This window comes from Urocampus carinirostris, chromosome 6 (assembly GCF_059441175.1).
Source record: "Urocampus carinirostris isolate Australia breed hairy pipefish chromosome 6, RoL_Ucar_1.0, whole genome shotgun sequence".
Lineage (NCBI taxonomy): Eukaryota > Metazoa > Chordata > Actinopteri > Syngnathiformes > Syngnathidae > Urocampus > Urocampus carinirostris.
In genome coordinates, this window is record NC_142354.1 from 11,973,624 (window position 1) to 12,001,117 (window position 27,494).

General features: G+C 40.5%; 1 protein-coding gene across 7 annotated transcripts in view; it reads left to right on the forward strand.

Moving 5' to 3' along the window:
• Nucleotides 1-27,494, forward strand: part of dlgap4b (discs, large (Drosophila) homolog-associated protein 4b) — a 144,837-nt gene that overhangs the window by 86,415 nt on the left and 30,928 nt on the right. For 5 of the 7 annotated variants that reach the window (XM_088337890.1, XM_088337889.1, XM_088337892.1 and 2 more), the window contains 5 exons: nucleotides 1,007-2,220; nucleotides 5,761-5,975; nucleotides 12,663-12,807; nucleotides 15,686-15,938; nucleotides 23,301-23,453. In XM_088337890.1, the coding sequence (XP_088194016.1) occupies nucleotides 1,060-2,220; nucleotides 5,761-5,975; nucleotides 12,663-12,807; nucleotides 15,686-15,938; nucleotides 23,301-23,453 (1,927 nt within the window). In that variant the 5' untranslated portion in view covers nucleotides 1,007-1,059. The remainder of the gene's footprint in view (nucleotides 1-1,006; nucleotides 2,221-5,760; nucleotides 5,976-12,662; nucleotides 12,808-15,685; nucleotides 15,939-23,300; nucleotides 23,454-27,494) is intronic. The other 2 variants (XM_088337894.1, XM_088337896.1) reach the window with 1 other exon arrangement.

Consider the following 27,494-nt stretch of genomic DNA (forward strand, 5'->3'; position numbering starts at 1 on the left):
TTATAGAAGTATATTTAAGGCTTGTATGAGTAACTTGTATTGTTTTGTACTGAAAAATAAACATTTAGAAATAAAATAATGAGCTCTGTATAGCTCATTTCTCTCTCATGCCATGAGGCTCTTTAACTCCACCCGGGGGAGTCAAAGCCCACATTAAACCCCAACCCCACATTTGCATATTACCCTATTTTTAATACAGTATGTATTTTCCGTAGCACTATTTAAATACTCTAAAACAACACGTTATATTGGGTATTTTTGTATTCTATATCTTTTATTTTTTAACAAAAGGATATTGCTGGAAGTGTGAATTTCCTTACAGAGATTAATAAAGTATCCATCTATCTATCTATCTACCTATCTAAAGTGAAGTTTAAATTACTTTTGGAAGATGGGCTTCAAGAGTGAGGCGACTTCTTCCTCCGTGGTAAAAAGTGGACGAAAAAGAAGCGATCCAACTATTTTGTCAACCGCATCAAGCTTTCTTATTCCACTTTCATTTCAAAAGAAACGGCTCACCTCTTCTTTAAACTTTACACCAACCATATTGAATGGATGCACAAGATATTAAGCAATAAAAGCGTCAAAGTTCTTAGCGCGCTGGAGATACAGTATATTATGTTTACACACGAACTAGGAAGAGGAAGTGTATTTCTTCTTCAGGGTGGATGCTGGGTGACCTCTTACAGCGCTACACACCGGTAGCGGCGGAAAGAAGCACTACAGTAATGTCCTCTTCTCGGAAAAAGGTGGACACAATATAAAATCGAACTTACAGCAATGTCTGGATATTTTCCGACATCCCCCAAAAAAATGTTCGTATTTACGGTTTGACGTAAGTCAAATGGTCGTAAGTAGGGCAGTGTCTGTACGTTGAAGATATATCTGTTCACATGGACAGTCCACAGAAGAACTTTGTATTAACTCCTAACTTGTAATAATTTGATGTCTGGCTTAGACTGCCTGTAGTTTTTTATGCAAATTCTTCTCTTCCTTTTTTTTGTAGGAGTCAACTTCTCAGTCTGGAGGTAAACTAGAGGGTAGGGCCTCCTCGCCATCATGAAAGGTCTGGGGACCAGCCATACCAGACATCTGTCTGACTCCTGCGAGCCTTCTCCAACCCACTTACAGGCCCTCTACCCTCAAAAGACCAGCACCATGCCAAGGAGTCCCTACCTTCTGAGCCCAACCATGGACCAATATGGCGCGATGGACCCTCATCTTTACCAGTCAGCAAACCCTGGGTCTCTTCCCCCGGAATGTCTGCTGCCCCTCAATAATCAGCTTTCGAACAGCAGCACCTTCCCCCGGATCCACTACAACTCCTACGATCCATCGGACTTCTCACCTCCTGTAGAAGGCATTGGCGGAATGAGAACCGGGACATTGGGAGCTTCCATGTCTTTGGGCATGGGGTCCGGTATGGGCATGGCCGAACTCGCCGGACGGACATCCATGATTACCAGCGGCTCGGCTACCATCTCGCATCACATGACCAAGAATCAGATGCCGCTCAGTCTTTTGGATTTCGAGAAGCATCTACCAGGCGGTCGTGACGGCTTCAGTACATTACAGTTCCAAAGAGCGTCGGCGGTGGCCTCGGGGAAACAGCGCACCGACAGTCCCGGCCGCATTCGTTACATGCTTCACTCGGTCCAGAAGCTCTTCGCCAAGTCCCAATCGCTGGAGAGCCACCACATGAAGGGGAACGTCAACGGACGCTCCACAGGTAGCGGCGGAGGCTCGTCCGGAACCGACGACGGAGGGAAGCACAACCGCAGGGCCAAAAGTAAAGATCGTGGGACTAAATCGGATGCAAAGCGGCGACCTCGCTCGAATATGTCGGGTTATTGGAGTTCCGACGATCTGGACAGTAGCGACGTAAGCAGCTTCCACAACACCGTGATGTCAGTGGGACGGTCCGCCGGGCTGGAGAACCAAAACAAGTACATGCAGGGCGGCTACAACACCGTGAGTTCTTCGAAAAGCAGCAACGACATGAAGTACCAGACCCTCGCCGTACCTACGAGCGCGGGAGGAAACGGAAACGTGCTAATAAACGATAACGAGTACATGAAAGGAGGGTCGTGGTCGGCGTTGACTATGGGTCAACCTAGACAAATCATCCAGAAGGGATCTGCAACTCTTGACAGGTCTTTGCTCAAGTCCAGGTCCTGCCAACAAGACCTGACCCGGAATTACCTGCAGGTTGGCCGAAGGGTAAGTCACAATTTTGGACAGTTATTATGACTTGCTTGTGGGCGCTATCACAATATTAGCTCGAAAGTCTCCAAAAATAATGGTACATAGTAGCCGTTCTATTCAGTTTGGAACAGGGGTCTCACACTCAATGAACTTGGCGGCCGCCGGAACTAGGGTCTTGGTAAGGTTGGGCCACATTGGGCTTTCCCCAAGAAAAGCTCTTATTTAAACATACCCCTGTGGTAAAATGTGGGGTCTAAATCGACCTCCTACATGTTGTGGGAGAGCTATTTTAGAGTTAACTAATCGTTAAAAAAGATACACCAGGCATTTGACTTGTTACAACTGCAGTTGGAGAGGGGGAGGGGCCAGGAGAGGAGGAACTTACTCAAGTCCGTCTCCTTGGCTGTGCTCCTTAACTCTGGGGGGCACTTCCCCCACCAAACTGTTTTTATTTAAGTAGAACAAAGAAAGAAAGAAAGAAACACCCCGTTGGGCGGTACCAATTCAGTGGAACCTCGGTTTTCGAATGCCTCTCAGTTCGAACAAATCGGTGTCCGACCAAAAATGTCAAGAAATTCTTGCTTCGCTGTCCGGTCAAAAAATCGGAGTTCAAACGCCGGTAATGCGTGAGTGCGTACACTAGGGTGCGATGCTGAGCGGCGTACGGGTGTAGATCGCTCTTTTCGTGACCAACTGTTATCGCATGTGGACGTGCTTTGTTTTGCTTTCGCTTTTAATATAGGTGTAATAAGTGTTTTAGCCCCTAATTATGCCTCCGAAGAAAGTCAGTGCAAGCAGCAAAGTTGCTACAGGTGAAAAGTAGTGCGTACAACTATTGCATTTAAGAAAGAAATGATAGCTCCACCGTCCATCTGGTTTAGAAATACAGACTTTTTGAGGAAGAAGTTTAAGCCCACTTTACATAAAATATATTATCTTTTATTCCAAATAAAATGTAAAAATTGAAACGCAATATTTATATTATAAATAAAAAGATCAGTCCTAAATAAACAGAATAATAATAACAGAGGGCAGCACGGCGGAGATGTGGTTAGCACATGTGCGGCACAGTTCTGAGGTCATGAGATTGAACCTCCTGTGTGGAGTTTTCATGTTCTCTCCGTGCTTGCGTGGGTTTCCACCGGGCAGTCCGGTTTCCTTCCACATTCCAAAAACATGCATCTCAGGTTAATTGGCCTAGCCGACTTGTCCCTAGGTATGAATGAGCGAGTGAGTTGTCCCTGTGTGCCCTGTGACTGGCTGGCAACCAGTTAAGGGTATCCCCTGCCCACTGCCCGAAGATAGCTGGGATGGGCTCCAGCACCCCCGCGACCCTACTGAGGATAAGCGGTGCAGATAATGGATGGAGGGATGGATAATAACACAGCAAATCATAAAGCCTTAATAAATTAAATATATGGGTACAAAAATCTAATACCATTCAGATTGAATTGTGTTTATTTACAGTCTTAACAGTGTTTAACAAACGTATAGGCAGAAACTCACTGATGGGTACATGCAAGGCACATGCACTGTCCTTTAAACTTCAGTTCAACAGCGGTGAGGATCCCCAGCGACCCTTTTCGGAGCAGACCGTACATGCACCTCGCCCCAAAAATATACACAAAAAAGCAGAGAGTTGACGGAGAGGGAGATGTCGTTTATTAACATTCGTCAGCGTTCAAACCGCGTTCTCCTTCGTCTAAAAGACAATCAGCTTTTTTATACCCTGTGTTTAAACAGCACCGGCCAGCGATGACGTGTTGTTTTTCTCGGAGTGTTTCGTCCTCTTTCGATTCCCCAAAATGACGCAATTTCCCCGAAGACAGTTGGAGAAGTCGCCGTGACCCAGCCAACTTTCCGTCAGTTTCGCCAGCTGTTCTAAATAAAGCCGAGTGTTATTCTCTCCTCAATTCTATTGGCAAGCTCTGACTTAACTATACCCTTTGTTCTAATTTAAAATAAATATTTTGGTACTAGATTGCAAAAAACGCTAAACCGAATCAGCTAATATTTTGAAACATAGTCCGGGATTTTTACGCATTGCTACGAGTCAAACTAGGAAGTAGCTATCCAATCACAATACACCAATCTCAAACCCTTGCATGTAAATTGGTCTCGATTTTGACCCTGTCTAATTTATTAGCACACGTATAGTGCTAACATTGCAACCTGGTAATAAGATAGTAATAACATGATAAATTGGTTGCCCTTTGTGCTTATTACGTTTTTGTGAAGTGGACCCAAACGCGGACACGTGAGCTTAAAAATTATTTGGGGGCAAAGGAAATCAACAAAAGGCACATGGGAGAAAACGAGTTACATTAAACAGTACGGGGAATAAACTCACAACTGGCACAGTCCAGAAAGTTAAGAATAGATCGATGACAGGTTTTCTCAGACAGTATATCAGGAACAGGGGAAACAACAATCCGGCAGCTTCTGCTGTTGGCACAGTCCATAAATAATCCTAACAAATCAGTCACAAAAAAGGAGCTTATATGGTAGCATGAGGATCCTTCCCTTCGTGTTGTGACAAAATGCCCTTCTTATGGACTATTTCTGGACTTAAGAAAGTGCAGAATCGATTTATGCCTCTGGCAATAGATCAGGAACAGGACAAGGACTTGTGGCAGAGAACTTAATAATCCTAACAAATCAGTAACAAAAATGTAGCCCTCAGCCTATAGTCCAGAATAAATTGAGGACAGGTATAATCCAACTGGAGATCAGGTACCTCGAGAACAGACTAAGATATTACTGCTATTGCTGTTGGCACAGGTCATGAATAATCTGTAACAAAAGAGTAGCTTTCAGCCTATGGAGTGAGGATCCTACCCCTGATTTTCCGACAAAATGCACTTACTTTGGACTTGCCATTATTCTGGGCTTTAGGAAGTCAGGGGCAGACGACGATCTTGATTCTAGCGGCTCTTGCTGTTAGCACAGTCCTAGAATAATCCTAAAACTTAATCACAAAAAGTAGCTCTCAGCCTATAGAATAAAAAGCCTTACCTTGGCGTTGTGATAAAATTCTCTTTATTCTGGAGTTCTTTTTTTTTGACTGCAGGAAGTCAAAAATGGGTTGATGACATGTATACTCAGGCAAGAGATCAGATCCAGGGAAATCGACGCTCCAACGCTTTTGCTGTTGGCGCAATTCTTAAATTATCCTCAAAAATCAGTAACAAAAAAAATAGCTTTCAGCCTTTATAATGAGGATCCTGCCCTTGGTTCTCAGACAAAATGCACCTATTTAGGACTCACCATTATTCTGGACTTCAGGTCATATGACGATCGAGCGGCTTTTGCTGTGAGCACAGACCTTAGATAATCCCAAAAACTCAATAACAAACAAGTAGCTTGCAGCCTCTGGAATGAAAAGCCTTTCCTTTGTGTTGAAAACAAATTGTCCACGTTTACTCAGGAAGAAGATCAGGAACAGGGAACTCGACGCTCCAACGGCTTTTACTGTTGGCACAGTCCTTAAATACTGAATAAATTAGGACCCTTCACTTTTTGTGGCAAATAAAACCGAGACATTTTTTTTTGCAGGGGGACTGGAGCAGCTCGCTAGGCCGCGGCAGGGGCCCTCACGAAATCCCGTGCCGGCGCATGCGTAGCGGAAGCTATGTGAAAGCCATGGCAGACATGGAGGACAGCGAGGACTCGGAGGGGAGCCCCAAACCTTCGCCAAAAACCGCCGCTCGCCGCCAGAGCTACCTCAGGGCCACGCAGCATTCGCTGAGTGACCAACTTCCCCCACGCAAGTACGAATTTGTCACAATTGGCCTGTCAAAGCGCCCGTTAGTGTCTGACGCTACATTTTAACAATAAGAATTTAATTACGAAGCTCCTTAGAGTGCACTGAAAACAGGCAGCCACTCGAGGCCACTTCAAAACTCATTTGCATAAAGATTGTAGCCTGATTTGTTACAGAATAGGTTAGCGTAGCATATTTACAATCCAAAGAGGGTGAATAAGCTGCAGTTTCATATGCATGAATGATGCATTTTGTTATTTAGACTCTGCCGTGTTTCATCGTATTCTGTTTTCAACCTTTGTTTATCCATTTTTGCTGTATTTCTATGACAATTTCAAGGTACAGTCGATCCTTGGCATACGGCATGCCTGATTTACAACTTTACATTGTGGAATAACATGTTTTTTCTGCTATTGGTCATTTTGGCTTAAATACCTCCCACTATGCCTTTCTCTTTCTTTGCTCAGCTCAGAATACTGTACGCTTTGCAAAGTCTTTGCGACTTGGTAATAGAATATTGTATTTTTTGTACCGTATTTATTACTTCTTTGTCCCAAGAACCGCAATGATGCTAAGGGTAGAAGCGAAAAAAATGATAACCATTGTAAGAAAGTTTGCAATGATCAAAAAATTAAAAATTTGCCAACTTCGCTAAATTGTATGGCAATATTATAATTAATTTATTATGTCAGACAATACTGCTCATTTTAAGTAATGTGTTTCTGGTTTTACTTGAAAAAAAAAGTCAATAAACATATGTTAAGAAATAAACTTCAAGTAAAATATGTTTTTATTTCTATTTGTTTTCTTATTTTACTGCATGGTTAAAAATTACGAGACAAGTTAGTGAATAAAACGTATACATGATTAAATAATTCATAAATAGATTGGTTAGATTGGTTAGATAGGTTAGCTGTTAATATTATTGTCCCGACCGAAACAAGCTTTGGACCCAAATGCGTAACGTTTCACACAATGTTTTATTGAGGAATCGGGGAAGTCTGGGAGAGGGAAAAAGACAGCGATCTGGTGCTCGCTGGACAGGTGGAACAGGAAGCCCACACGGCCAATGACAGATGGCGAGGCGGGCAGGCGAGGCTGGAGAGCCGAGACAGGGTTGTGGACCGCATGAGTCAGAACGGGGGAACGGAGCGTGGTCGGAGATCGGAACAAGTCGGGCAGCCGGGACGGGAGACGGAACGTGGTCGGAGATCAATACAGAAATAGAATCGGGCTGGATACGGGTAGCCGGGACAGAAGAACAGTGCTTGGATCGGGGATCGATACAGGAAATAAAATCGGGCCTGATACGGGTAGCCGGGACCAGGGAATGGAGCTTGGATCGGGTATCGATACAGGAAACAAGTCGAGTTCAAAACAGGAGCCAGAGTCACAAATTGTTGCCTTCTATGTCTGAGGTTCGCTGACAGACTGACCAGGGGTGAACGAGAATGACGCGTTTAAATTGGAAGAGGACAAATTAGGGAACGAGTGGCAGCTGGGGCTGAACAAGTGAGCGCAGGTGAGGGCAATTGGCAAATCATGACAGTTATAACACAGCAGAAAAATTTAATTCCCTTTTGGAAGAAAATAATATTCATTTTAAGTGTTGCTTCTTTCATATTACTATTAGAAATATACAACAATAAAACATCTGCTATCTTCATCATATGATGGTGCTTATTTTATCATTATTACTTTTTACTATTTTACCAGAAATACAAGATGTAAAAAAAAGTATAGGTCATTTTAAGTGTTCATATTTTTTGTTTTACTCGATGAAGAAGTCAGCAAACACAATTTTAAGTATTGTTGAACCCCTCGTAAAAATACAGTATTATTGTATATATTTTCTTATTCTTCCCCAAAAAAAGACATAGAACAAAATAGTTGGTTATATTTTTTTTATAAAGAGTGTCACTATTTTGTTTATGATATCATTAATTGTTTTTTTTTCTGACAAAATAAGAAAAAGAAAAATTGTCTGCCGTCTTCCATATCATATATTTTTGTTTATTTGAAGTTGTTTCACCCCGTTTTACTCGAGATACAATGTAAAAAAAAAGGATCACTTTAAGGAATAATATTTTTTTTACTCGGGAAAGTATTATTCTAAATCAAATATAAAATAAAATATCATTAAATCAAAGAAACAATTTTTTACACTGTAATTGTCATGAACCGGAACAGGATCAGGACCCAAATGCGTGACGTTTCTCACAAAAGCCTTTCATTTTACGGGAAATGGGGAGTCATGCACATTAGGCAGCAGTCTGGCGTGGAAAGACATGGAGCCAGAGACCGACGAGATCGATACCTATTGCCCGAGCAGATATCGGAGAGATGGGGTCGATACCGGACAGGACGGGACAGACAGGATTGATATCAAAACAGGATATCGAAATTAAACAGGACAAACTAGACGGGAACGAAACTGGAAACCGATATTAAACAACGGGACAGACAGGAATGATATCAAAACAGAATATCGAAATTAAACAGGACAAGCTAGACAGAAACGAAACTGGAAACCGATATTAAACAACAGGACAGACAGGACTGATATCAAAACAGAATATCAAACATAGACAGGACAAACTAGATGGGAACGAAACTGGAAACCGTTATTAAACAACAGGACAGACAGGAATGATATCAAAACAGAATATCGAATTAAACAGGACAAACTAGACGGGAACAAAACTGGAAAACAATATTAAACAGGACAAAATAAACGGGAACAATACCGGACAGGAAATACCAATTGGAAACAGGACCAAGTCGAAACCCACGTCTTGTGGGGCAGAGGTTTGTTGACGGACTGACCAAGGAAGAGTGAGAGCACTGAGCTTAAATGGAAGGGAAGCCAATCTGTCAACAAGCCGCAACTGGCGCCACACTGGCGCCACACTGGCGGGGCCAATTGGGCGCCATGGCAACCGTGACAATAATAAATGGTTATGGGTAGAACTTGGCTTAGAAAATGTATATATATATATATATATATATATATATATATATATATATATATATATATATATATATATATATATACAGGGAGTGCAGAATTATTAGGCAAGTTGTATTTTTGAGGATTAATTTTATTATTGAACAACAACCATGTTCTTAATTCTTAATGAACCCAAAAGTCTCATTAATATCAAAGCTGAATATTTTGGAAGTTGGAGTGGGGCTTTTTTAGTTTTAGCTATTTTAGGAGGATATCTGTGTGTGCAGGTGACTATTACTGTGCATAATTATTAGGCAACTTAACAAAAAACAAATGTATACCCATTTCAATTATTTATTTTCATCAGGGAAACCAATATAACAGCTCAACATTCACAAATATACATTTCTGACATTCAAAAACAAAACAAAAACAAATCAGTGACCAATATAGCCACCTTTCTTTGCAAGGACACTCAAAAGCCTGCCATCCATGGATTCTGTCAGTGCTTTGATCTGTTCACGATCAACATTGCGTGCAGCAGCAACCACAGCCTCCCAGACACTGTTCAGAGAGGTGTACTGTTTTCCCTCCTTGTAAATCTCACATTTGATGAGGGACCACAGGTTCTCTATGGGGTTCAGATCAGGTGAACAAGGAGGCCATGTCATTAGTTTTTCTTCTTTTAGACCCTTTCTTGCCAGCCACGCTGTGGAGTACTTGGATGCGTGTGATGGAGCGTTGTCCTGCATGAAAATCATGTTTTTCTTGAAGGATGCGGACTTCTTCCTGTACCACTGCTTGAAGAAGGTGTCTTCCAGAAACTGGCAGTAGGACTGGGAGTTGAGCTTGAGTCCATCCTCAACCCGAAAAGGCCCCACAAGCTCATCTTTGATGATACCAGCCCATACCAGTACCCCACCTCCACCTTGCTGGCGTCTGAGGCGGACTGGAGCTCTCTGCCCTTTACCGATCCAGCCACGGGCCCATCCATCTGGCCCATCAAGACTCACTCTCATTTCATCAGTCCATAAAACCTTAGAAAAATCCGTCTTGAGATTTTTCTTGGCCCAGTCTTGACGTTTCAGCTTGTGTGTCTTGTTCAGTGGTGGTCGTTTTTCAGCCTTTCTTACCTTGGCCATGTCTCTGAGTATTGCACACCTTGTGCTTTTGGGCACTCCAGTGATGTTGCAGCTCTGAAATATGGCAAAACTGGTGGCAAGTGGCATCTTGGCAGCTGTACGCTTGACTTTTCTCAGTTCACGGGCAGTTATTTTGCGCCTTGGTTTTTCTACACGCTTCTTGCGACCCTGTTGACTATTTTGAATGTAACGCTTGATTGTTCGATGATCACGCTTCAGAAGCTTGGCAATTTTAAGAGTGCTGCATCCCTCTGCAAGATATCTCACTATTTTTGACTTTTCAGAGCCTGTCAAGTCCCTCTTCTGACCCATTTTGCCAAAGGAAAGGAAGTTGCCTAATAATTATGCACACCTGATATAGGGTGTTGATGTCATTAGACCACACCCCTTTTCATTACAGAGATGCACATCACCTGATATGCTTAATTGGTAGTAGGCTTTCGAGCCTATACAGCTTGGAGTAAGACAACATGCATAAAGAGGATGATGTGGTCAAAATACTCATTTGCCCAATAATTCTGCACTCCCTGTATAATTTGACCTTTGGTACATCAAGTTTTTGAATTAAAGGAAAGCAATTGGTGTGAAACAAAAAAGATGCAGGAATGACTAACCGGTGGCTCTCTTACGGACGCTAGCAGCAGGACGTCGGAATATTCGGTTTTGGCAGGGGAGCTCGACGCAATGTGGTCGCCCGTCCACAGCGTGTCCTCCCTCCACCAATCGGGTGGCTCGACGAGCAGGTCAGTCACAGGCCTGCCCCCCTCATGGGAAATTTTGTAGTTTGGCTGGGGAACAATTCCCACGTTTGCTAGCATTCTCCTTGATGGCTGCCATGGAGTAAAGACAATCACTTGAAAATTGTCTTTAGCGCTTGTTTGCCGCCATTTTGAATTCTTGGCTTTGCATGTTAGGTTGATGGTGTCCCAGTGTGTACTGCATAGTAAAAATGCTTTATTCATTTGAATCATGCACCGCTGATTGAAATGCGAAGAACACGTTTACTATTTCAAAAATTTTATTAAAAGCACAACTTGAAGTAACTGACATCTTAAAACCAAGGCACCCCGAATGACCATTTTGCTAAGCTAGCCTGTTCCTTTTAGCACTTACCAGCACATAGCTAAGCCCTGAATGTGCCGATTACCGTATTTCAGGCATCTTTCTATATTCTTTCCCTGTTTCCTTCTCTAGCCACTCATGTTAGCCACTTGGTTACAAGCTAAGGATATTGTTATTGTAAGCTGCTCCTGCTTAGTCCTTCAGTGCCTTCTACAGCTGGTCATGCAAGCGAACATTGCAAAGTTCTTGATTCAGGCATCCTCCATTTCTTTCCCACTGTTTCCTTCTCTAGCCACTCGTGTCAGCCACTTGGCTGTAGCTAGCCGTTATTGTTATTGGTAGCTGCTCCTGCGTTGTCCATCAGCAGTACTCGCCTTCCGCAGCTGGTCATGCAAGCGAACGTTGCAAAGTTCTTGACTCAGGCATCTTCCATTTTGTTCCCACTGTTTCCTTCTCTAGCCACTCGTGTTAGCCATTTAGCTGTAGACTTTGACTCTCATCTACCTGTTATTGTTATTGTTTGCTGCTCCTGCTTCGTCCTTTAGTGTCATTCGCCTTCCACTGCTTGTCATCCAAGCAAACGTTGCAAAGTTCCTAATTCAGGCATTCTCCATATTTTTCCGACTGTTTCCTTCTCTAGCCACTCATGTCATCCACTTAGCTGCAGACTGTGGTTCTCCACTACCTACTATTGTTATTGTTTGCCGCTTCCTCTTCGACCTTCGGTGTCCCTCGCCTTCCACAGCTGCTCATGCATTTGAACGTTGCCGCCGGACCGGGATTGTTTACTACAGCTGGTCATGCTTTGCTGAGACTCGTGATTCATCTTCTACTTTATTCCTCTGTTTCCGTCTCTAGCTACTCATGTCAGCCACTTGGCTGCAGCTAACCGTTATTGTTATTATTAGCTGCTCCTGCATCGTCCTTCATCAGTATTCGCCTTCCACAGCTGGTCATGCAAGCGAAAGTTGCAAAGATCTTGATTCAAGCACCCTCGATATTTTTCCGACTGTTTCCTTCTCTAGCCACTCAAGTCATCCACTTAGCTGCAGACTGTGGTTCACCACAACCTATTATTGTTATTGTTCGCCGCTATTGCTTCGACTTTCGGTGTCACTCGCCTTCCACAGCTGTTCATGCATTTGAACGTTGCTGAGACCCGTAATTCATCTTCTACTTTATACCACTGTTTCCTTCTCTAGCTACTGATGACTGCCACTTGGCTGCAGGGTATGGCTTGCTGCCGGACGCTGTTGTTAGTATTAGCTGCTCCATGTAAATATACCTTGTCATGTCCTTTGGTGCCTTTTGGGGGCTTTTTAGTCACTTAGCTAGCCGTTAAAGTTAGCCACTTACACGAGCTCTGACCAACTGGGTTTGTGTTGCAAATGGTTTACCTCTTTCACTGGCACTTTTGACATATTTAACGGTCAACAGAGATAATGGTTCGCTCGACATTGTAAATATCGATTTTCGTAGATTACCATCGACGTACGCATCATCCTTTGAGACGACATGTCTGTTTTTTTCTGTCCCTCAGCTGTCTTCCGTCTCTCCGAGAACTGGCCAACAACCGCAGTTTGGACAACCTAGACCGCATGGGGGGCACCCCCCCGCCGCGCTGGGACGAAGATAATTTCAGTCAGGCTTGCAGCACGCTAGGCAGACGCAGCTGCACCGGACAGGTTAGCGCTTCCCAATTTATATCGCACAGATTTTGTTATGCTAATAAAAAGTACAAGATGAATATTTGATGAGGTTTTCTCCATGCTGCCATCAAACGACTTTCATCTACTTTTATCTGTAATGTATTTTTATTACACCACACAAATTTACGGTTTCGGAAAATAAATTGTATTTTTGGGGAGGTCCTGTAACTGAATTGCTTAAAAAGTACCTTTTGGCCCTAGAAGAAGAAAACAAATCTTTTACAGAGGATACAGCGCCTTCTATCGGCAAAGAAGAAGAGGGTGATTGTTTTCTTTTAAAAACACTACTCATTTTTGTTAGAACATATAGTAACGTTAGTTTTTAGCAAAAACGGTAATGCTAATTTTTGTGTAGAAGAAGAAGCTATTTTTCATCAGATACAGACAATGCTCATTTTTAGTCAGGAAAAGATAATGCTATTTTATTGTGAAAAAGTTAGTTTTCATGGCAGGAACAAGATAACGCTACTTTTTTGGCGAAGAAGTAGAAGCTAGTTTTCCAACAAAGAAGGATAACACTGGGATTTTTTTGCGAAGAAGAATAAGTTAGTCTTTATCATAAGAACACTGCTAATTTTTGGCCCAAAAAAACGGTAATGCAAATTTTTTGTGAAGAAGAAAAATCTATTTTTCATTGGATATGGTAATTTTTAGTTAGGAAAAGATAATGCTATTTTATCATGAAGAGGAAGAAGTTAGTTTTCATGGCAGAAACACTATAACGCTACTTTTAAGCAAAGAAGTTGAAGCTAGTTTTCAATACGAAAACTAATACTCTACACTAATTTTCGTCTCAGAAGAGTTGCCGCTAGTTTTTCAAGAAGAAGAAGAAGAAGCAAGCTTTCTTCAGATAAAGACCATGCTCATTTTTAGTCAAGAAAGGATAATGGAATTTTTCTGAAGTAGTACAAGCTAGTTTTCACCACAAAAACTACTTCACTACACTAATTTTCAGCTCAGAAAAGTTGACGCTGGTTTTTCGCGAAGAAGAAGGAAGCTAGCTTTCATCGGATAAAGACTATGCTAATTTTTATTCAAGAAAATATTATTGTGAAGAAGAAGTTAGCTTTTATGGCGGAGAAAAGCTAACACTACTTTTTGGCGAAGAAGTAGAAGTTTTCGTTACAAAAACTACGACACTACACTAATTTTGAGCTCAGAAGCGTTGACGCTAGTTTTTCGCAAAGAAGAAGAAGCTGGTTTTTGTTGGAAAAAGACTGAGTACATATTTAGACGAGAAGGGATAATGCAAATTTTTCAGTGAAAAATGAAATGAAATGAAATGATCTGCATTTATATAGCGCTTTTCAAGTCAATGACTTCCCAAAGCGCTTTACATTGTGCTTCACATTTCCCAATAGCGGCCGTGATCTGTGCAGCCATGTAAGGCGCTAACCTGCTTATTGGGGCTATTGGGGATTCAGTGTCTTACCCAAGGACACTTCGGCATGTAACACGGACAAGCCGGGATTCGAACTGGGATCCCTTAATCCTAAAATGATCGCTCTACCTCCTGAGCTACTGCCGCCCCAAAGAAGCTAGTTTTCAGCAAAGAAGACTGCTAATTTTCAGTCTTGAAAAGATAACGCTAGTTTTAGTAAAGAAGAAGTTAGTTTTCATTCATAACCGATTATTTTTGGCAAAGGTTTACGCTACTTTTTTTACGAAGAATTAGAAGCTAATGTTTATCAAAATTGCTACACTTATTTTCACCAGCGAAAAGTTAACACTAGATTTTTCGCCGAAAAAAAAGGTAGTTTTCATCAGAAAAAGGACGACATTATTCCTCAGCAAACAAAAGATAACAGTATTATTTAAGCTACTTTTTGTTCGAAAACGACGTTAATACATGAAATCAATTAAAATACTTTTTTCGCCAATAAGAAGTTACTTTTTAGATAATAGACAATGCTAGTTTTTTTTATTCAGAGAAGAAGACGCTGTTTTTATCGTAAAAAAAAGCTAATTTTTTTCAAAGAAAATATAACGATTTTTTGTGAAGAAGAAAAATAATATAGTCTTCATCTGAAAAACACTCCGATAAATTTCACCAAAGATGAAAGTTATTTCCCTTATAAACGATGATGATGATAGTTTTCATCGAGAAGAATGGCTAGTTCTTTTTTCTAGATAAAGAAGAGGCTAATCGTCATCAAACAAATACTACGATAGCTTTGAGCAATGAAAAATCTGCAACTTTTCAGTTTAGAAGAAGAAGATGCTATTTTTTTGTAAAGCAAACATCACTACCCTTTGCCATTACTGTATTTTGGCCTTAAATGAGCTGTACCCATGCGGCTGAGATACATTATGCCCAATCCCAGGTTGCTGCGAGCGGGGACCGGCAAAATGCACTTTAGTCATGAGACATGCTGTTCTGGCCCGCATAAAATTGTGGACGCAATCTATTATGCCCAGTTGACTATTGCTAAGTGCAGGGGTCGGCTCAACACATTTTTCTTCTCTTCGTCTTGCTGATGCCATTGTCTCGCTGGTGCCATTGTGGCTCACCTAAATTAACTGAACTGTTTTGGCTACAAATGATTATCCCCAATCGACTGCGGGGGGCGAGAGAGCAAATTTGTGTCGTGGGTGGCGGTTCTTTTTTCTGTTCTTTCCGCCTAAAAAAAACACCACTTGTGCGGACACGATCCATTATCCCCAATTAAGTATTTCTGAAAGCACAGCCTGAGAGAGATAATTTGTGTAATGCATCTGTTCTTTAAGCCTAAATGAACTGCACTTGTGCAGCTGCAATCCATCATCCCTGGTCAACTATTGCTGCGAGCAAATTAATATTCCAGGTGGCTACTTTTCTTATTTGACGCTCGATTTTGCTCTGTTGACGGCGCAGCTTCAAGACCTGGACTTGAGTCATCATTACGAAGATCGTAGCTCCGTCTCCATCTTCCGAGATTTCCGTTCTCACTCTCAGGATAACCCGGAAGCTCCGGACATTCCGGAGCCCACCTGCTTCCGTTCCCGCAGCCACAGTTACCTGAGGGCTATCCAGGCCGGATGCTCTCAAGACGACGACAACGCTTCCGTCGACTCGGGTTCGATTCCTCGCACCGACGCCAGCGTTCGAGCCTACGCCACCGGTGCCGGTGAGTCACTCGCTGGGAAAATGAATAAAACATCCACTGGCAGGAAATTAATGTATTTTAATTACTGATGGAACATAAAAATGTCACCAAAATCAGGGGATGTCGCTAACGCTAACACTAGAATTCGATACAAGCCACACTGAGTAGGTATCAGGGGTTGTTAATGTTGGTAGCTCAAGTGCCACTAGTCCAGCTAGCAGACAGTAGCATTAGTGGCGATTGATAATAGAATTAGCGACGCTGAGTATGTGCCAGGGCCGTTAGGCAGGTGATAAGCTAACGACGGCTATGGAATTTGTTAGAACTATTCACCAAAATCCGATAAAGCAGCTATTGCTAATATTAGCTTTAGCAACAAGCCACACTGAGTAAGTGTGAGGGCCATTAAGTAGGTGATTAGCTAACGACGGCTATGTAATTCGTTAAAACTCTTCACCAAAATCCGAATAAGCAGCAAATGCTAACACTAGCGTTAGCAACAAGCCACACTGAGTCAGTAAAATGGTGTATAATGTTGGTATCTCAAGCACCACTAGTGCGGTTATAATTTCTGATGTGCTGCTAGCGTCAGTAGAGATGGGCACCAGCTCGGTGGCCTTGTGGGTAGGGCGCCCGCTCCGAGACTGGGAGGTCGCTGGTTCAAGCCTCGGCCGAGTCATACCTAAGACTTACAACATTGATACACATTGCCTCCCTGCTTGGCGTTCGGCATTAAGGGTTGGAATTGGGGGGTTTGGTCACCTAATGACTCCCAACACAGCAGTTGGGTCTAAAATGGCGGCGCCCTGTTCGGCTGCATCGGCTCGCTACAGTTTAACATTGCGCGTCAGGCGTATCGATATTTCGTTCTGTGTGCATGAATTCTATTCTATTCTTATTTAGATGATTAGTGACTGGCGCTGTTAGTACCAGTGACGACTTTAGATAGATAGATAGATAGATAGATACTTTATTCATCCCCTAAGGGAAATTCACATTTCCAGCAGCATCCCTGAGCTGAGAACAGTACAATAATAAAGCCAAAAGAATACAATATACAAATACCCAGTGTGACGTGCAAATGCCCACTGTAGCGTGTTATATAGAGTAACTAAATAGTGCTACACAGAATACATATTGCAGTAAGATTCGGTAATATCCAATGTAGGTGGTGTGGTTTAATGTGGGCCTTTACTCTGCCGGGTGGAGTTAAAGAGCCTCATGGCATGAGGAAGAAAAGATCTCTTCAGTCTGTCCGTAGTACAAGACAGTGACAGCAGTCTGTCGCTGAAACTGCTCTTCTGTCTGGAGATAATGCTGTGTAGTGGATGCGATGGATTGTCCATGATTGACCTCAGCTTTTTCAGTGCTCGTCTCTCAGCTACTGTTGTTAGGCTGTCCAGCTCTTTGCCCACAACAGAGCTCGCTTTCCTAGCCAGTTTATTGAGACGAGAGGCATCCTTCTTCTTGACGCTGCCTCCCCAACACGCTGCCGCATAGAAGAGGGCGCTTGCCACTACTGTCTCATAGAATATTTTCAGGAGCTTTTTGCAGATGTTGAAGGAGGCCAGCCTTCTGAGGAAGTAAAGTCGGCTTTGCCCTTTCCTACATAGAGCTTCTGTGTTGGCAGTCCAGTCCAGTTTGTTGTCCAGCTGCACACCCAGGTATTTGTAGGTCTGGACAAATTCTACACATTCTCCCTTGATGGTTACAGGAACCGGGTGAGTTCTGGTTCTCCTGAAGTCCACCACCATCTCTCTGGTCTTGGTGGTGTTTAGGTGCAGGTGGTTTGCGTCGCTCCATCGGACAAAGTCCTGAATCAATGTCCTGTACTCCTCCTCCTGCCCGTTTCTGATACATCCCGCGATCGCAGTGTTGTCGGCAAACTTTTGCACATGGCAGGACTCAGAGTTGTACTTAAAGTCCGATGTATATAGAGTGAATAGGAACGGAGAGAGAACGGTCCCCTGGGGAGATCCTGTGCTGCTAACCACAGTGTCCGATGTACAGCCCCTCTGTTTCACATACTGGGGTCTGCCTGTCAGGTAGTCAGTAATCCATTCTACAAGGTGTGAGCTAACTCCCATCTCTGTCAGTTTCCTACTCAGTAGCAGAGGCTGTATGGTATTGAAGGCACTGGAGAAGTCCAAAAATGTAATCCTCACAGCCCCAGCCGAGCCGAAGAAGCCCCAGGTGAGAGAGGGATCGGTGTAACATGTATACTATAGCATCCTCCACTCCCACCTTCTCCTGGTAAGCAAATTGCAGTGGGTCGATGGCGTGACGGACCTGTAGCCTCAGGTGGTGCAGCAGCAGCCGCTCCATGGTCTTCATCACATGTGATGTCAGGGCGACCGGCCTGAAGTCGTTGAGTTCCTCAGGTCTTGATTTCTTTGGGACTGGGATGATGCAGGATGTTTTCCACAGCTGAGGGACCCTCCCCTGTTCAAGGCTCAGGTTGAAGATGCGCTGTAGAGGGTCTCCCAGCTCAGACGCACAGGCTTTCAGCAGTCGGGGGGATACTCCATCCGGACCAGCTGCCTTGCTGGTTCGTAGCCTTCTCAGCTCTCCACACACCTGGGCTGAAGTTATTTTTAGTGGGGGGATGTCTTCCATGCTAGTGTCCAGAGGGGGAGGGGGAAGGACAGCTGCATTACTCAGGGGTGAGGATGAGGCGGAGTGGTCAAACCTGTTGAAAAAGTTGTTCAACTGGTTGACTCGCCCCACATCTATATCCACATCCACACCCTGCTTTGTGCTGCAGCCAGTAATTGTTTTCATCCCTTCCCACACCTCCTTCATGTTGTTGTTCTGCAGCTTTTTCTCCAACTTCCTCCTGTACTGCACCTTTCCTTTCCGGAGCTGGACTTTGAGCTCCTTCTGTACTCGTTTTAGCTCCTGATGATCACCATTTTTAAAGGCCCTCTTCTTTTGGTTCAGAAGGCACTTGATGTCGCTCGTGATCCAGGGCTTGTTGTTGGCATAGCAGCGTACAGTCTTTATAGGAACAACATTGTCCATGCAGAACTTAATGTAGTCAGTAGTGCAGTTTGCCATCTCCTCAATGTCCCCACTGCTGGACCCTAGCAGGACATCCCAGTCCGTACATCCAAAGCAGTCTCTCAGAGCCTGCTCTGCCTCGGTGGACCATTTTCTAAATGAGCGTGTGGTTGTTGGTAGCCTCCTCACTTTTGGTTTGTACTGTGGTTTAAGCAGAATGAGGTTGTGGTCTCCTTTTCCAAGGGCAGGCAGTGGTTTAGCGCTGTATGCATTTTTTATATTCGCATACAGCAGGTCAATAGTCCTATTTCCCCTGGTCTTGCAGTTCACATACTGGACGAAAGAGGGCAGTGTCTTATCAAGAGTCACGTGGTTGAAGTCCCCAGAGATTAACATTGCAGCCTCCGTCTGAAGTTTTGCCACCGCGGAGTGGATGACGTCACACGCTACTTCCGCATCAGCGCGCGGTGGGATGTAAACAATGACAGCAATGGCGTGTCCAAACTCTCTGGGCATGTAATAGGGACGAAGACTTACAGCCAAAAGTTCGACATCACGGCAGCAGATAGAAATCTTTGTTTTTACATGCCCGGGGTTACACCACCTCGTGTTCACGTAGATAGCCAGTCCCCCTCCTTTGCGCTTCCCACTGACTTTTGTCCCTCTGTCAGCCCGAACAGCGCAGAAGCCGTTTAGCGCGATGTTAGCGTCCGTGATGCTAGACGTAAGCCACGTTTCCGTAAAGCAAAGCAAGCTGCACTCCCTGTATGCTTTGATGTCTTTCACAAGCACAGCCAGTTTGTCGATCTTATTCGGTAGTGAGTTGACATTCCCCATGATTATGGACGGTACCGTGGGTTTATATCGCCACTTCGCCGCTAGCCGCTTAGCCTTTACCTTAGCACCGGCTCTGCAACCCCGGTAGGGTCGCCTCACCTCGTTAGGTAAAAGCGGGACCGTGCCGGCTCGAGAGTTCTTCAGGTCGAGGAGTAGGTTTCTTGAATATACGTATTTTTGCGAGTTGAAACCCATATCCATAGGATAGAAAGTAATCCAAGTGTTGCAAGGCACTGATAAAGTAAGCAAAAAAAAATAAGTAAATCACAAAAGTAGCGAAAATAACACGGGAGCTGCTGGAGTGGCTGCCATTCGTGACGGCGCCGGAAGTTGAAGGAATTTTAGAATGGGTTAAAGCGATTCATCAAAGAGGAAACCGCTAATGCTAATGCTGGTGCTAGCATTAGCAACAAGTCACTCTGTGTAGGTACGAGGCCTGTTACTGTTAGCAGCACAAGTGCTGCTGATTAGCTTCGCTGATATTGCTGCCAGTGTTAGTCGAAATTGAAGCTACGATTAGGGACCAGTGTGGTTAGTAGTTAATGCTAGCACTTGTTTTAGCATTAGCAGCAAGCACTGCTAAGAAAGTGTAAAGACCGTTGAAGTTGGCAGCACCGATGCGGCTGGTAGCGTTAGCGGAGATTGATGCTTCAATTTTCCACTAGTGTCATTAGTCGCTAATGCTAGCACTAGCAAGCCCCATTAAGTGTAAGGACCGTTGTAAGCAGCACAAGGGCTACTAAATGACTTTGCCCATGCGGCTGATATTATTAGCGGAGATTGATGCTACAATTTTCGACTAGTGTCCTTAGTCGCTTATGCTAGTGCTTGCATTAGCATTAGCGGCAAGCCCTTATAAGTGAGAGTAAGGACCGTTGATGTTGGCAGCACAAGTACCGCTAATTAACATTGCTGATGCGTCTGGTAGCGTTAGCGGAGATTGATGCTACAATTTTCGACTATTCTCGTTAGTCGCTAATGCTAGCGTTTGCACTGGCACCACTAACAGTTCACACATAGTAGGTTGGAGTGCTTTTAATCTTGCCATCACAAGTGCCACTAATTTGCTTCTCTGATGGAGCTGCTAGCATTAGCAAATAGTGTTGTTAGTGCCATTGTCGGTTGAAATTATCCACCAAAATCAGAGGAAGCGAACGCTGACGCTAGCATTAGCAAGAAGCCACGCTGAATAAAAGCGATGATTGTTCATGTTAGCAGCACTTTGCTAATGCTGCAGATAAGATTGGTAGGAACCAACGCTGCGATTTGTAACTAGTGCTGTTAGATGTTAATGCTAGATTGACGCTAGGATCAGTAAACAGTGTCGCTAGTGCCATTGATCTTTGTCGACATCAATGGCGATAAGTTAAAAATATTCAGGAAAATCAGTGAAGGCTAATACTGGTGCTAACATTAGCAGCAAGCCACAAATGTATCAGGGCTGGTAATGTTGGCAGCACTAGCTGCTAATTATGCGGCTTAAAGCGTTACTTACGATCTACGCTAGGATACGTGACTAGTGTCGTTAGTGCTATTAATAGCTGTGGAATGGATTAAAATTATTCATTAAAAATCAGAGCCGCTGATGCTAACAATGATGCTAGCACTAGCTTAGCGCCACACTGAGTAGCTGCAGGGCCTTTCACATTGGCAGCTCAACCACCGCTAACATGGTTATCTTCGCTAATACAGCCGCTAACATTAGTGATGATGCTATGGAATGGCTTAAAAAACCTTTGATCAAAATCGGAGAAAGACACCAATGCTAACGCTGTTTCTAGCATTAGCAACAAGCTGCGCTGATCAGATGCAAGGGACATTAATGTTAGCATTACTAGTCCTGCAAATTAGCTTTGCTAACCTTTAATGACGATTAACGCTAGGATTAGCAAATAAGTCTTGTTAGCTTGGACAGACGCGAAGTGAATTCAAATGGCGTCGGAGATTTTGTCCACAAAAAAAGTGATTTCAGAAATAGAGTACAGTGGAGGAAAAAGTATGGGATTTGTTATTGTTACATACCAGTTAAATTGAGTTAACTAAGTGATTATTTGCGATTGGAAATCCCTAACTCTAATTATCTTTGGGATCTTTTTGTACATTGTACTAGTTTAATTATGAGTTAATGAAGTGATTGATTGTAATTTAAGTACTTGAGATTGTGATTTTTTTGCACACCAGTTTAATTATGAGTTAATCGAGTGATTAATCACTAACTTTTTTTTTTACATATTGATATAATTATGAATTAACCAAGTGATTTATTGCGATTCGAAATCACTAACTTTAATCACTTTTTTACGTACAATTGTTTTTAAAAATATTTTGTTTCACACAAACCAGTTTAATTATGAATTAACTAAGTTATTAACTGTGATAAAAAATCACTGCATTTTAATCACCTTTTAGATTGTTCTTTACATACCAGTTTAATTGTGAGTTATGTAAGAGATTATTGTGAATGAAAATCACTGAATTGAATCACATTTTGAGTTTTTTTTATCTATACCAATTAAATATGTGTTAACTCAATGGTTAATTGGGATTAAAAATCACCAACTGTAATTATTTTTGTACATACCAGCTTAATTAACTAAGCGATTAACTGTGAATAAAAAACACTTCATTTAATCACAGTTTGAAATTGTTCTTTACATACCATTTTCATTATAAGTTATCTGAGTAAATAATTGTGAATAAAAATCACTTACTTTAATCATTTTTGTACATACCAACGTATTTAACTAAGTGATTAATTGTCAATAAAAATGAATAAAATCAATCACATTTAGATTTTTTGGGGCTACACATATTTATTGTGCGTTAACTTGGTGATTAATTGCGATTACTTACTTACTTTAATCACTTTTTGTACTCACCAGTTTAATTTACTAAGTTATTAACTGTGAATACAAATCGTTCCATTTGATCACCTTTTGAGATTGTTCTTTACATACCAGTTCAATCATGAGTTCGATCAATTGTGAATAAAAACAACTGAATTGGATCACATTTTGAGTTTTTTTTTTTGACTATACCAATTTAATCATGCGTGAACTCAGTGATTAAGAATAAAAATCACTAAATATAATCACATTTTGAGATTGCTTTAAACATACCAGTTGAATTATGAGTTAACTTATTAACTGAAAAATCAATCTTTTTTATCACGTTTTGGGTTTTTTTGTCCATACCAATTTAATCATGAAATAAATCCGTGATAAATTGATTAAAAACCACTGACTTTAATCACTTTTTTGTACATACCAGTTTAAATAACTAAGTGATTGTGAAAATCACATTTTGAGGTTGTTTTAACATACCAGTTTAATTATGAGTTAACTTGGTGATTAATTGCGAGTAGAACTTTCCCCCAAAAAGAAGGAAGCTGAGAGTCATGTCAAATCAAATGAGTAGAATGGAAAATAAGCGAAATGTCTTTATTGTGATCGAGATCGGAGATTAGACGCGGCACTCCAGGATAAACATGTCATAAAAGACTTGAAAGAAAGGACCGAGAGCAGAACTTTAGTTTCTTTTGCCTAGACGAGATTTCGACTCAGTGGAAGACTTGGAAAGAAACGTTTGGCTCTTACCTGCTAGCAACAGGATTGGACAAAGCTCCAAAGGACAAACAACTTGCGATTTTTCTGCAGCGTTTGGGGAAAGACAGACCACGCATCATATCAGAACATACAGGTAAAAAAAAAATAAAACGTACAAATTAAAATTAAAATAAAAAGATAAATTGTCTCTGTAGTTTAGGGAATAGCGTTCTCCTGTGTCTCGGGGTAGGACTCTTCCGTTAAAACCTTCTGACAAAAACAATTATGTATGCGTTTGTTTCAAGATATGATTAATACAAATAAGTAATGAATCAAAAAGTTTATTTTTATTAATCTTACAAACCTAAATGAATGATTTACATGTTTATTTTTATTTGTTTTTCGTCAAACTTACCAAAACCGGGAAATTGTGGCAAACATATCTAGATTAACAGCACCCTCTTCCGTTGTTTTGTCAAAATACAAATACAATTTTTGTATTTCTGTTTTCAAGGTCATTTATAAAAATGTCTATATTTATTTTTTAATAAATTAGAAAAGTTCCCGGCCAAATTATAAAATATAACAAAATTATATAATGATCAAATTGACCCCAAAAATACGATAAGAAAAAAGATTTTTTTAATATATATATTTCATCTTTTTTAACGAACCTAAATAAAATCATGCTTAAAAATAAACAAAATGTCTAATATAATCAAATTATATAATTATAAAACTGCCAAAGGAAAAGTGTGATTTTTCTTATTTTCCTAAAAAGTAAATTCAAAAATAGATTCATTTTTATTTTTTAAGTAAATTGAAATAAATCATATTAAAAATAAACCCAACTGTCCAATCGTTTTGCTCCTATTAAGTGTTATTATTTTAAGTCAAATGATGATTAAAATATGCTAATAAAGATAATACAATAGAAATTTCCCAGTTTAAATATCTCAAAATTATAGTAAAATAAGAAACGTTTTCCTACTTTATACTTCTTATTTTACTTGGAAAAAAAAAGAAAAAATAAGTAAGTAAAATAAGAAAATAATAGGAAACGGGAATCTATAATCATGCTGGTAAATATTTGTATAAATAATTTTTTAAAATAATAAACATAAATATGTATAATTTTTAAACTCTCGTTGATTAAAATCCACACGACGGCGCTCTCAACCACATGTCACATTCGTCACTTGAATGCAAAAGTTGAGAATATACCAATTTGTGTTGGAATTGCTCATAACCATCTCAAAATATTTTTAGTCTTATAAGAAATGCAAATTCCGCTTCTTTTAACGTATTATAGTTTTTTTCGATTTATTTTTTCTAAAATATATTAAATATAGAATTATGAAAGGGTGTTAGTCGGAAATGAAGGGAAACGTCCGAGGTTACATGAACGCACCGTTAGTAATTTAGCTGCGCCCCCTCAAACAAAATGCACTCGGTGTGTAGCTCAAATTTTAATATCTTCCAGAGCGATTAAAAAACTTACTTTTGCGGGTAAAAAAGGTAAGATATTGACTTTTTTTCTTCTTTCATTTGACTTTTTCGAAAAAAAAGGAAAATAAAAAAACTCTTTTCTACTTGCTTTGTACTAGACATGAGGAAAGTTCTCTATTTTTTTTATCTATTTAAAATAAGAAAGTATTTGATTTGAATCCATTATTTTGATGTTAAAATATGCTTCCAAGTCCAGAATCCGTTATTTATATTTGTATTAAACTATATTATATTAGGTCTTTTTTGTGTATTACAATTATACTACAAAGAAGAACCTCGTTCACAAAAAACCCGCGATAAGCGAAATCTGTGAAGTAGAAACCTTTATTTTTAAACTATTATTACAACTAAATTCTTTGTAATCCGTATAATTATATATAATGTATTATAAGGCTCACCTATTTCTTTTACAAATATGATTGCTATAGAAGCATATTTTGTTTTGTTTTTACAAATAACTACAGTCCTGTCAAAATAAGAATATATTCTAATAATATATTATACAAGCACGGAGACTATAGATGCAGAACACAATGCGCAATCAGTGAAATAGCGAAACTATGTATGTAGTGAGGGTTCACCGTACAAGATAGTTTGTTATTATCTAATGTCAATAACAATGAGGAGCAAGATTCTGGCAAGATTCGGATTTGTTTTGCTGCTGTGATTATATTTCAACGAAACAAAAGTGCAGACAACTTGGCAACAAGGCCAAAATGTTAAATAGAGCGGCACAATCAAGCTTTTGTCTTTTATTGTTGCTATTGTCACGTAATCACACTGACACCATTTCACATGAACAACCAAAACAGTCCTTTGTTTTGTTTTTGGGATAGATTGTGTGCCGAAACAGGTGGAAAATAGAATTACTGCGTAACTCATTCACTGTCTTGGACGGGGATATACGTCAAAGATCCATTTTTTTCAAAGAGGCTGGCTTGCACGGATAAAGACGTCTATCTATCTAGAGGTCTATCCATCTAGACATCTATCTATCTATCTATCTATCTATCTATCTATCTATCTATCTATCTATCTATCTATCTATCTATCTATCTATCTATCTATCTATCTATCTATCTATCTATCTATCTATCTATCTATCTATCTATCTATCTATCTATCTATCTATCTATCTATCTATCTAGCTAGCTAGCTAGCTAGCTAGCTAGCTAGCTAGCTAGCTAGACATCTAGCTAGACATCTATCTAGACATCTATCTATCTATCTATCTATCTAGACATCTATCTATCTAGACATCTATCTATCTATCAATCTATCTATCTAGACATCTATCTATCTATCTATCTATCTATCTATCTATCTATCTATCTATCTATCTATCTATCTATCTATCTAGACATCTATCTATCTATCTATCTATCTATCTATCTATCTATCTATCTATCTATCTATCTATCTATCTATCTATCTATCTATCTATCTATCTATCTATCTATCTATCTATCTATCTATCTATCTATCTAGACATCTATCTAGACATCTATCTAGACATCTATCTAGACATCTATCTAGACATCTATCTATCTAGACATCTATCTATCTATCAATCTATCTATCTATCTATCTATCTATCTATCTATCTATCTATCTATCTATCTATCTATCTATCTATCTATCTATCTATCTATCTATCTATCTATCTATCTATCTATCTATCTATCTATCTATCTATCTATCTATCTATCTATCTAGACATCTATCTAGCTTGACATCTAGACATCTATCTAGACATCTATCTATCTGTCTAGACATCTATCTATCACTTTTAAGACAACAAAATGTAACGCAAAGTGCTTTGTAAAAGCAGGCGATATACTTCACAAATATAGACACAAAATGCGATTTTTGAAAAGTATGTATCTACAGTAAATTAATTGGTATCGGCTAGTGTACAGAAACAAAACAACAAAGTTTTCTAAGATCTTCAGAATTTAAAAGTATAAAAGCTACTTTAACACAAGCTGTACTACACATCCCTGGATGGTGAAACACCAACTAAATCTAAATGAACAAAAAATGAAAGGAAGAAAACCCAGACTAGGTTGAAACATTAATTCTAACTGAATTAAAAAAAAATAGAATATGCTGGGACAATAACCAGGTCTAACTGAACAAAACATGAAAGGAAACCCAAGTATATGTAGGAACTCAAACTAAATATAACAGACCAAAAAAAGAAGGAAAAAAAAAACACAACGTAGAATATGTTGGGACACTAACTAGCTGTAACTGAACTAAACATGAAAAGCAAAAAGACACAGGATATGGCGAAACACTAGATCTAACTGCACAAAAACGAGAAAAAGACAATGTAGAATATGTTGGGACACTAACTTATCTGTAGAAAATATGAAAAAAAAAAAACAGTATATGTTGGAACATAAACCTAATATAACAGAACAAAACATTAAAGGAACCCTGCAGTCCATGTTGAAACGCTAGATCTAACTGCACAAAAACGAGAAAAGGCAACATAGAATATGTTGGTACACTAGCTTATCTGAACAAAATATGAAAAGAAGAAAACAGCGTATATGTTAGAACACAAACTTAATATAACAGAACAAAACGTGTAGATTTAAAAGACTCACGAAGCAACTCTAACTGAAGAAAACATGAAAATACGATGACGCGGCATAATCGTGTTTGTCATCCTCCTAAA